Source organism: Pseudonaja textilis, chromosome 10 (assembly GCF_049901715.1).
Source record: "Pseudonaja textilis isolate UNSWEBS1 chromosome 10, rPseTex1.2, whole genome shotgun sequence".
NCBI classification, from domain to species: Eukaryota; Metazoa; Chordata; class Lepidosauria; order Squamata; family Elapidae; genus Pseudonaja; species Pseudonaja textilis.
Genome location: NC_141999.1, coordinates 21864418 through 21876604, shown reverse-complemented (window position 1 = coordinate 21876604; position 12187 = coordinate 21864418). Strand labels below are relative to the sequence as shown.

The 12187-nt window shown below is 43.2% G+C and overlaps 1 protein-coding gene across 1 annotated transcript; it reads left to right on the top strand.

The window, feature by feature from the left end:
- Positions 1–3638: 3638 nt before the first annotated feature.
- Positions 3639–9769, top strand: LOC113445970 (cell adhesion molecule CEACAM16-like). Its single transcript, XM_087940144.1, has 5 exons — positions 3639–3996; positions 5161–5214; positions 5607–5687; positions 6741–6835; positions 8837–9769. The coding sequence occupies exons 1-5, from the start codon at positions 3642–3644 to the stop codon at positions 8906–8908; spliced, it is 657 nt and encodes a 218-aa protein (XP_087796270.1). The 5' UTR covers positions 3639–3641; the 3' UTR covers positions 8909–9769.
- Positions 9770–12187: the final 2418 nt, after the last annotated feature.

Sequence of the window (12187 nt, the reverse complement as noted above, 5' to 3'; positions counted from 1 at the left end):
TGCTCTGCTCTGCTCTAAACATGCCCAATATGCTCTATTTTCTATTCTACTCCATTCCATTCCATTCCATTCCCTTCCATTCCATTCCATTCCATTCCATTCCATTCCATTCCATTCTATTCTATTCTATTTAGACACGCGTAGCCCTTGTAGACATGATTTTTCAGCTGAAAACAGAGGCCAAGTTAGTTAGGTGGTTAGATACACATGATTGTCTGAACTGGAAAGTTCATTTGGTACTTATTCTGCAATTGCTGTTGGTAATTATGGTGCATGAAGCCTAACTCTTTATCTTTGATGAAAGAAAAACCTGCCTATAAATAGACCAGAATTGCTCCACTGGTGGGAATATAGGTCATAAAACCTTAACCTGAAAGATCAGGTTGGGGAGAGACCGTCATGCAGAAAATCTACCTGTGTGTCATCCCTGGGAGACGAAAATATAATCATAATCAGATCATAAAGAAGACGAAGAACCCAAAGATTTTGTGTAAAGGGTCATTTAAGCATTGTTTCTCAGCCTTGGTCCTTTTAAGATGGATGGACTGCTCCTCCAAAGCCATGTTCCGCCCGGTTTCCACCTCTGAAATTTCCTGTCTGGCCGCTCACAGAGGGTCAGTAATCATACCTCTTCAGCCCTTATTCTTAACACTGGAACACCACAGGGTTGTGTGTTGAGTCCCTTACTCTATATTTACAGACCCCTCCCATCCTGGACATAAACTGTTTCAACTCCTACCCTCAAAACGATGCTATAGAGCCCTGCACACCAGAACAACTAGACACACAAGGACAGTTTTTCCCGAATTCCATCATTCTGCTAAACAAATAATTCCCTCAACCCTGTTCAACTATTACAAAATCTGCACTACTATTATTATTAATCTTCTCATCACTCCTTATCACCCATCCCCTCCTACTTATGACTGTAACTTTGTCAACTTATATCCTTACAATTTATATTGTCTGTTTCCTAGTATGATTTGATTGCTTATTTGTATCCTATGACTATCATTAAGTGTTGTACCTTGTGATTCTTGACTCTTGATGAATGTATCTTTTCTTTTATGTACCCTGAAAGCATTTGCACCAAGACAAATTCCTTGTGTGTCCAATCACACTTGGCCAATAAATAATTCTATTCTATTCTATTCTGTTCTGTTCTACTCTACTCTACTCTACTCTACTCTACTCTACTCTACCCTACCCTACCCTACCTTACCCTACCCTACCCTACTCCATTCCATTCCATTCCATTCCATTCCATTCCATTCCATTCCATTCCCATTCTATTCTATTCCATTCTATTCTATTCTATACTCTTTATCTGCATGACTGCATTCCCACTCACACTAGTAATACTGTTACTACATTTGCAGATGATACAACAATGGAGGGATTCATCTCCGGGGTGGGGCGGGGATGAATCTGCCTACTGAGATGAGGTGGACAGGTTGCTTTCGTGGTGTGGAGATAATAACTTGGTCCTCAACACCAATAAAACCAAGGAGCTTATAGTGGATTATAGAAGGAACAGATCAGACATCCAGCTCTTGCTTCTCAATGGGGATCGAGTGGAGCAAGTGGCCAGTTTTAAGTTTCTGGGTGATACCCTATTACCATCTGGCAGACGGTACAGGACAATAATAAAAACAAGGACAAATAGGCTGAAAAACAGCTTCGATCCCAGGGCAGTAACTCTATTGAATGTATTTATTTGATTAATTTGATTGGTCAATTGCTTAAAAGATAATAAGTATAAACATGAGTAAGAACACAGGAAATAGCTACGAATAAATGGAGATAATAGGACAGGGAAGGTAGGCATGACAGTGCACTCATGCAGGCCCTTTACTGACCTCTTAGGAAAGGGGTGAGGTCAATAGTGGATAGTTTGAGGTTAAAGGATTAGGGGTTAGAGGATGTAACAACAGATTCAGGTAGTGCATTCCTGTATAGTGCACTGTAATCTTTAAAGATCCATCTCATCCTGGGCTCCGTTCTTTTTGAACTATTATCATCTGGCAGACGGTACAGGACAATAATAAAAACAAGGACTAACAGGCTGAAAAACAGCTTCTATCCCAGGGCAGTAACTCTATTGAATTCTACCCTATAGGGCAATTAATGCAATATCAGAGGGTTTTCAATTCAGTGTGTAGAGTGAGAAAGATGCGCGCTTGTGTTTATTTTCATGGTCATGATGTGCACTGAAGATGAGGTTTAATTTCGTTATACGAGGCGCAATGACCATCAAGTAAAGTAAATTAAACAAAACTCTCTCCAACCGGGCTCGCCTCCCCGCCCTTCTCAAAGTCCGGGACGGGGCAAAGGACCGCTCCCTCACCTCTCCGGGGGAGCTGCCACTTTGCTCCCGAGCAGCCGGCGGGGGGATGATGAAGGCGTCTCGGGCCGGGCGAGGGTCTCGGCTCCGCGTGCGAGTCGGAGTCGGAAGGGAGAAGAAAGGGCGCTGTGCGGTGCAGAGGAGCCGGCGGAGAGGCTGCGGTCCAGCGGCGCTCCTGGCAGGTGGGTTGGGACTCAGGAGCGTCGGTTTGGGCGAGTGGGGGGCGAGGACCCCCCTCATTGCAACATTTGGGGGGGGGTTCTTGATCAAAGACACACACACACAAACACACACACACACACACCGCTTTCTTGGCGACCACCGCGGGGGCAGCAGCGCCAGGAGGAGTGGCGCTTCTCTCGCTTGTTGGGTATTATAACGGGATTCATTGATTCTCGCCTCTGCAAAAACCGGTTTCGTTTCGGGTTTTTCTCTCCTCGTCTTCGTTTCGGTCCCGTCACGGATTCGTGTGTGGGGCCCAGTTCGATCCGCCCGCCGCCCGCCCTGTAAAACCAACGCTGGTTTGTACTGCCGCGCCCGGGCATCGCAGCGAAAGGGCCTCGCCTCCAGACCTCGTCTGTCTCTTTAAAACAACAACAACAACAACAACAACCACACACACACACACACACACACACACACACACAGAGCCCAAAGCATTAGGAGAATGCTTGCCCAGGAGTGGGGTGGTGGTGGTAGAAAGGCAGTTTGCTAAGCTCAGGGAAAATGGGGTTAATGGGGGTTTATGCTTTTTTAGTTTTTTATTTTATTTTTATCTTTTAATTTTGCTTAACTCTTGCTGACCTGTATACAAAGTCCAAGTAGCTAGTTTTTGTGGGGTGGCATGGGATGGGATGGGATGGGATGGGATGGGACAGAATGGAACGGAACAGAACAGAACAGAACAGAACAGAACAGAACAGAATAGAATAGAATAGAATAGAATAGAATAGAATAGAATAGAATAGAATAGAATAGAATAGAAATCATAGGGCTGGAAGAAAAATTCTAATAATTTTTCTCAGCTTTGGCAACATGAAGGTACACGGACTTGAACTCTGGGAGCTGAAGTCCATCAGATTCAAAGTTGCCGAGATTGGAATGCACTGAACTAGAAGATTTGCATTGAGCAGTTTTAGATCAGATGACTTGTGGGGAAGAGGCTGGACTGCCATCTGTCAGGAATGGTGTAGGGTTTCTTGCTTGGGGGAGGGGGCTGGACTAGATGACCTACAAGGTCCCTTCCAACTCTGATTATTTGTTTTCTTTTTCATCCTGAATTACAGCCATGCTCCTGATGAATTCCTGCATTCAGCTGGCCGATGCGGTCAACACAGTTATTCCAATAACCATGTCTCCACCGAAACCAACTGAAGGATTTAATATCTTCCTGATACCCGGGTTGGATTGTAAGAATTTTACAAGTTGTGGCTGGTATCGGGGGTCAGTGTTGGCCTCAGAGAATCTAAGACTAATTATCTCTAGCCAATCTAAGTTTTACAATAAGGGAGATGCCTACACTGGTCGGGAAAAGTTATGTGCAAACTGTTCCCTTCACATCAAGCATTGTAAGACAGAGGACAAGGGGATCTATACAATCATTATGACAGGAAGCATGACTGCAATCGGAGAAGTCAACTTAAATGTCTCAGGTACAACTTACTTATTCCTTTGGCCCTCTGATTTGATTGATTGGTTGGTTAGTTGGTTGGTTGGTTAACTGGTTGGGTTGGGTTGGTTGGTTGGTGGGTTGAGTTGGGTTGGTTAGTTGATTAGTTGATTGGGTTGGATTGGTTGGTTGGTTGGTTGGTTAGTTGGTTGGTTGGTTGGTTGGTTGATTAGTGGGTTGGGTTGGATTGGTTGGTTAGTTAATTGGTTGGGTTGGTTGGTGGGTGGGTAGAGTTGGGTTGGTTGGTTGATTAGTTGGTTGGGTTGGTTGGTTGGTTAGTTGATTTATTGGTTGGGTTGTTTGATTGGTTGTTTGATTAGTTGGTTGGTTGGTTGATTAGTGGGTTGGCTTGGGTTGGTAGGTTAGTTAATTGGTTGGGTTGGTTGGTGGGTGGGTTGAATTGGGTTGGTTGGTTGATTAGTGGGTTGGCTTGGGTTGGTTGGTTAGTTAATTGGTTGGGTTGGTTGGTGGGTGGGTTGAATTGGGTTGGTTGGTTGATTAGTTGGTTGGGTTGGGTTGGGTTGGTTGGTTGGTTAATTGATTTATTGGTTGGGTTGGTTGGTTGGTTGATTATGTACCTGTCAGGGCTCCAACAAATCCACCTCCATTCAAATCATAAGTCTCCAGCCGCATCTCTCAGAGTAAAAAAAAATGTTTTATTAGGAATGGCCAAGTTGACGTTAGCTGGGTGCAGCTGACACTAAAATACATCATTCATTTCCCCCTTGACCCTGGTCTTCCTCCCACCCCCTGGATGTATATTCTCCAATGGGACACATCCATAGCCAAGAGTCATCAATCATGCTCTCCAGTAATATTGTTGCACTCCAACAGCTTTGGGCTGCTAAGGGGATTATCTGATGCATTTAAGGAATGCACTGCTTTTCCCCACTCCCTTTCTGCTGGCAACTAAAAAGACCAAAGGAATATTTTTTTAGTTGATATTACCATCAAGTTGGTATCAGCTTCCATCAACCATATAAGACAATTTTATCCCCAACGTGTCTTGATTAATAACCCCAGATTGGGCCCAGGGCAGATTTGCTTTAGGTTACACATGGGTAATGACTAAAAAGGATACATGTGCCTTGATACTTAGGAGGTCCTTCCCAACTTCCACACTGATTCAACCATTTTTCTGTTCTAGGTGGACTTCATTCGGTTCCAACCAACCAACCCGAAGATGTGCTAGTGGATACGGGTAACTATTGTTCTATCCGTTGTAAATTCTGGTATCTTTCTGTCTGTTTTTGGCCCTTGCTATCTGTAGCAAACCAACATAAGATGCTTGGGTTGCCCAGAAAGGCTTCACTTGGTGTTGAATTATTTGGCTTTCTGAATTTGCTCAGTGAGTTGACTTGTAGGTTTATTGATCAAAATGCATTTAATCCCTGAGAAAACTTATCAAGTTAACATTAGCCAAGTTTTAGCATTCCGGGATAACACAACTGCTAGTTATATAGAGGCTCTGGTTAGCTGTATTGTGTGTGAAAACAGAATGGGTAGCATTTTTGCATTAATCTGGAAATCCTCCCTCCAGCTTCCTCTTTTATGTGTTCTTCTTCCCATCACCAATGCCCTGGGAACCAAAAGTGATCATTGCAGTTGTTGGTGGGATCATAGGAGGAACCATAATATTGACTGAAATAATCCTCTGGATTTACATCCTAACCTGTAAGTATTGTAAGATCTTCCAAACTGGGTATTTTGCAGTCCTAACTTTCAGTGATTGCAGGGGGGAAAGTGCCTTGAATGGAGAAGACTTGGGGACCTGCAAAAATTGGAGATGTTTTCTTCTGTTTAGAAATCTTGTTTAGATATTTTTGCTTCTGTAACCACTTAACTTTAGAAGAATATATCTGTAGCTAACCACAGGTGTTCTCTATTCTGTACAGTGGTAGATTTGTTTTCTGTACAGATGCAGATAGATAAACTCAACGAAACATCCATAACGAAGTATTTTTATTGGTTCATCAGGTATCCTCATAACTCACATTTGTGACGAAGTTCTTCTTTAATGACCAATCCTTTGCATATCTGTCTTGTAGGTAAAAAGATGGTTATCTGCTATCCTTTTTCCCTCATCTCATAGCGATAGAGGTAGAACAGTTACCATGAGTCCGTGAGTTCAGCCAGGAGTGAGGAAACCTCCCCCAACCCATCGAGGGTCAATTTAGTGACCAATCAGGATTACAGAGGTGGTCACGTGACATGGACTACATTTCCCAGGATACCTTAACTACATTTACCATGATGCATTCCCTTAAGGGGACAGCTCACAATTCTAATTAACTATCCAATTCCCATACACTGGCTGGACAGCACAACGGGCCTAGGAGGAGTCTTATCTTTTCTAATTGATCAAATTGGGAAGATTGACAAGTTGTCCCAGAGATGCTTTTTTTTCGAGAGGAAACTGGGCTTTCTTGATTATTATTATATATATTTTGGCCTTAAAGACGTTTTACTTCTCAACCAAGCAGCTTCTTCAGTTCTGTCTCAATGACTCTCAGGAAGAGCACTAACGACCAGAGGACCGCAAGAAATATAAATCCTTCCTTCCTCCACCATTCAGTCAGAACTGAGGAAGCTACTTAGATGAGAAGCGAAGCATCTTCAAGGAAAAAGCAAGAAAGTCCAGCTGCCTCTCGGAAAAAAAGCACCTCTGGGACAGTTTTGCTGATGGCTTCGTGGTGGAGAGGCTGACAATTTGCCGTCTTCCCACAGATAATAGATGCCGGAACGACAAGAATTCTGCTCCAGATGAGGCTTCGTCTGAACCTCCGTTTTCAGTCTGTGACAACACTTTCCCACCTCTGGGGGTGAGACTTTGAATGCTTTAATCTCGATGATATTTCATACATAAACACCAGGATTAAAATAAAAGGGGTAAATCAAAGGTAGCCCTCGACTGATGACCTCAATCGAGGCCAACGTATTTGTTTAAGTGAATTTTGCCCCATTTTACGACCTTTTTTTGCTGTTAAATGAATCACTGCATGGTTGTTAAGCAGAGCTGGCTTCCCCATGGACTTCGCTCATCAGAAGGTTGCAAAAAGGGATCACGTGACCTCAGGGCACGGTCATAAATGTGAGTCAGTTGCTACATGTCTCAATTTTGATCACGTGACCGCTTGGGAATGCTGCAACGGTCCTAAGTGTGGGGAAAAAACGGCCGTAAGTCACTTTTGTGCAGCGCCGTCATAACTTCCAATGGTTACTCAATGAACTGATGTTACGCCAAGGGCTAGCTGGGCTTTCGTTCATTTAACAAGAGTTCAAAGTTATGACGACCTCAGAAAAAAAAATACTTGTGACCAGGGGTGGGATTCAAATTTCTTAACAACAGTTCTGTGGGCGTGGCCTAATTTGTGGGTGTGTCTTGGTGGTCATGTGACTGGTTGGGCAAGGCTTGTATGTAAATATTATATGTTTATATTATATTATATATTATATTATATGTATGTAAACATTGAATTCTTTTATAAAAAAAGAGCCACTTTTAACCCAACATCAGGCAAAGCAGGGAGGCAGATTGTGTTGCTCACAGAATCAGATTCACTTAGAGATCTATCAATCTGCAATCTGCTACCTAAATCTGTCACATAAAATTTGCTTGCAAGCAAACTCACAAAATTAGTTCACAACACACCATGTATGTAAATATTGTATTTTTTTTTTTATAAAAAAGAGCAACTTTTAACCCAAAATCAGGCAAAGCAAGCAGGTTGAGTTGCTCACAGAATCATAGATTCACTCAGAGTTCTACCTTTCTGCAATCTGCTACCTGAGTCTGCACGGAAAAATAGAAGCTTCGGTCCTAAGAAAGGTTCAGCTGGGCTTTTAGATTAGCTAGAAAGCAAGAAATCCAATGATTTCCTGCTTTCTAGCTAATCTAAATCTTCCCGCACAGCTGATAGTCAGAACAGATGATGGTTGGGGGCGGGGAGGAAAGGAAAAATAGCAACTTACCAAACTCAGGCAAGTGTGATGGCACGCATGCCAGGTAAGGAGTGAATGGGCAGGGAGGTGGGGAGAGGGGCCAGCCAGTGGTGCAATTTGCCGATTCTCTGAACTGCACAGAATCATAACAGCCAGTTCTATACATCTGGTCTGAACAGGTAGAATCCTATCCCGTTTGTGACTTGTCCCGCACGATTGGAATTTGGTCACAGGATAACCAGTGTGTAGCATCCTATAGTCACCTGATCACAATTTACAACCTTCCCAGCTGGTTACCTACCAAATTTCCGTTACTAAGCAGATCATCAACTTTGTGGTATTTTTCCGAAAGTTGTTAAGCGGTCGTTAAGCGAATCACGCAATCATTAAGCCAGTGCAGCTATCTCCCATGACTTGGTTTGTCAAAAGCTGCCTGGGGAGGCCACAAATGGTGATCAGTTGACCCCGGAATGCTGTATCCATCATAAATAGATTCCGGTTGCCAAAATACCTGCATTTTGACCATGGAGATGCTGCAAAGGTCGTAAGTACAAGGACCGGTCGTAAGTCACTTTTTTTTCAGTGCTGTTCCAACTTTGAACCATTGCAAAATGAATAGTCATAAGTAGAGGAACTCCCCTGCAACTTGGATTATAGCGGGGGTCTCCCACCTTGGCAACTTTAAGACTTGCGGACTTCAACTCCCAGAATTCCTCAGCGAGCAAAGAATTCTGGGAGCTGAAGTCCACAAGTCTTAAAGTTGCCAAGGTGGGAGACCCCTCTGGATTAGAGAGTCGATCCAATTGTTAGAATTCAGAAATTGAGTCCTTCAGGTATTCGCTAACTTTAATAACAAATATCTCTCTCTTTTCCCACCTTAGGACTGCTCAGAGCATATGACTTATATTAACGACGCATGTGACGTAAGTAAAGAGTTGCTAAGGTTAAAATGATCCTGTTTATACACTGGCTGGGGGAGGCAGATCAATAAGAAATGGCTTAAACTCAAGACACAAAGTTCATCCAAGTAAGAATGTATTGAGAGAAATCATATTGGCGCCTCTGGGAAAACCCCAAATCTGAGAGTTCCGGGTTTTCCCTTCCTAGTTGAAAATGCAAAACTCATCCCCCTGCACCCATCAGTCCATCATGTGGTCCAGTCACCTGGTCATCCCAGCTGGAGACATTCCTCCAACCACTCCTATCCCAGGCACAGGATGGCACGGACTTGACTCAGAAGAAGAATGTCCTTATGTCTAAACTTCCGCCTGTCTTTAAAATCCGCCCTCCCAGTTTCCCAGGCACTAAGCTTCTAAGAAAAATGGCTTCCAAAGCTGACACATACTTTATTTATTTCGATTCGTATTCCACGTTTACTTCTATTTAAAGTAACCCAAGCTGGAGAAGATACGCAATACTCTTTCCTCCTCCGGTTTTCTCCACAACAACCACCCTGGGAGGTGGGTTGGCCTGAGAGGGGGTGATTAGTCCAAAGTCACCCAGTTGGCTTTCATGCCTAAAGCGGAACTAGAATTCACCATCTCCTGGTAGTTGTTCTAAAGTCACCCAGTTGGCTTTCCTGCCTAAAATGCGATTAGAACTCACAGTCTCCTGGTGATTGTCCCAAAGTCACTCAGTTAGCTTTATGCCTAAAATGGGACTAGAACTCCCAGTCTCCTGGTGGTTGTCCCAAAGTCACCCAGTTGGCTTTCCTGCCTAAAATGGGACTAGAACTCCCAGTCTCCTGGTGATTGTCCCAAAGTCACCCAGTTGGCTTTCATGCCTAAGGCGGAACTAGAATTCACCATCTCCTGGTGATTTTCCCAAAGTCATCCAGTTGGCTGTCATGCCTAAAGGCGGAACTAGAATTCACCATCTCCTGGTAATCGTCCCAAAGTCACCCAGTTGGCCTTCCTGCCTAAAATGGGACTAGAACTCACCGTCTCCTGGTTTCTAAGCTAGCCACCTCACCACTGCATCAAACTGATCTTGATAACCTTCATGAAAAGCACTTCTAGATCTTGCAACATAAGTGAACTGTGCTGATTTTCAGACAATGTGCATCCTTCCACCATGAGAAATTAAATCATATATTCCTCGGCTGCGGTCAGACAAGTCAAAATGGCAGCCTCAGCGGTGTCATAGAAGCCCCATCCAGTTTTTCACATGCTTTCTATGTACGATGCCCATAAAGCATGAACGGCATTTCGTTTGTCCCCGTTGCAGCTGCCATCTTGATTTTGGGGGGGGGGGGGGCTATGACATAACCTGTCGATGCCCCAGCAGGTGCTCAAGAAATCAAGTCAACCATCTGATGGGTTTGATGTTGGAAATTTTCAGGTGGACTTCTCCTGTGATTGTGGAATGGATGGATCAGGCGACGGCGGAGAATAACAGCGGCCAAACCAACCAGTTTCCCCGTATTCATTTTTGCACTGATTTGTTCCCGGGGTTGTCTTTTAAAAAGGGCCAAGATACGTTTTCTCTAAGCTGCCAACCAAATTGCCTTTCTTCCTCCGAATCTCATCCTTTCAAAAAATAATAAATCGTATCTCATTTCATAAAGACTCAATATTTTTTCTTTTAACGATCCCGTAATCTCTTCCATCGGGGTGGAATGATTGGAGCTGAGCGTTTACTGGCCAGATACCCTTCCTGATGCCTATGTGGAGTTCACAGCAGATCTTTTCTCTTTGCGTCCAGAGAGAGAAATAACCTGCCACTACCTAGAGTTAAACCATAAATATGAAACCAAAAACAGCCTGTATTATGTAACAGGTAGTCCTCAACTTACAACACTTTGTTTAATGAATGTTGGAGTTACAATGGCACTCAAAAAAATAATTATGACCATTTTTCATACTTACGACTGTTGCAGCATCCCCACAGTCACATAATCAAAATTCAGATGCTTGGCAGCTGACTCATATTTATGACAGTTGCAGTGTTCCGGGGTCATGTGATCAATTTTTGCGACCTTCTGACAAACAAAATCCATGGGGAAACCAGATTCACTTAACAACCGTGGCAAGAAAGGTTGTAATACAAGGCAAAATTCATTTAACAATTGTCTCGCTTAGTAACGTAAATTTTGGGCTCAATTGTGGCCATAAGTCGAGGACTACTTGTTATTCTATAAAAAGGAAACCTAGAACAACCCGTGTTTTATTATTCTTACCAATATATGGATGATTTCTTATCCCTAGATATGTATTTGTGTTTACAAAGACTAAAAAATGGTGCTTGTGGGAAAAGTTGGCCACACAATCATTTTTAATAAAAGCAGCTATGTTTTGAAGAATAAATCCCGCTGGATTGTCACTTCAAGCAGTGAATCATGTCATGTTCATATCCCATTCTTTTATTTATTTCCAAAATTAATATTCTACCCGAGCCTAATGGACCGTGGAGGAAGGATTGCGGGGGGAGGGGAGAGCAATAGAAATAAAACATAAAATACAATAATCCCATAAAGTTTAAAATATGACAATGCACAAAGAAACAACGAAAGGCCCAAAACAAACTAAAATATGGCGGGTTTTTCAGATGTTTGCAAAATGCAAGCAGAAACGGGGCCATTTGTATCTCCTGAGTAAAGGATGGGTGGGTGAGTGGATAGACAGAATATTACAAATATTTGGAACCCCTGTATTATAGTCATGGACCAATATCACAGGTAATAAATAGCCAAAAAAGGCAAGTGTTTGAGAAGACTAACAAGGGTGATAAGGGGACTGGAGGCTAAAACATACTGTATGAAGAACGGTTGCAGGAACTGGGTATATCTAGTCGTCTAATGAAAAGCAGGACTAGGGGCGACATGATAGCAGCCTTCCAATATCTCAGGGGCTGCCCCAAAGAAAAGGGAGTCAAGCTATTCTCCAAAGCACATGAAAACAGGACAAGAAGCAACGGATGGACACTAATCAAGGAGAGAAGCAACTTAGAACTAAGGAGGAATTTCCTGACAGTTAAACAATTAATCAAGTGCCTCTAGAAGTTGTGGCTGCTCCATCACTGGAGGTTTTTAAGAAGAGAATGGACAACCATTTGTCTGGAATGATATAGGTTCTCCTGCTTGAGCAAGGGGTTGGACTAGAAGACCTCCAAGGCCCCTTCCAACATTGTTATTCTGTCATTTGCACAGGGGATGGTGGGGGAGGGAAGGACCGTGTTTTTGTGTTTCCCCTCCCAAATTATACAAACACTGTTACCAATTTTACAAAACTCAA

Bases quoted from the DNA above. Each gene is read 5' to 3' on its own strand.
- LOC113445970 (XM_087940144.1), top strand. From the start codon at position 3,642: ATGAATTCCTGCATTCAGCTGGCCGATGCGGTCAACACAGTTATTCCA. The intron at 5,215-5,606 runs GTAACTATTGTT...GGGAACCAAAAG, and splicing joins AGATGTGCTAGTGGATACGG to TGATCATTGCAGTTGTTGGT. The intron at 5,688-6,740 runs GTAAGTATTGTA...GTCTTCCCACAG, and splicing joins CTGGATTTACATCCTAACCT to ATAATAGATGCCGGAACGAC.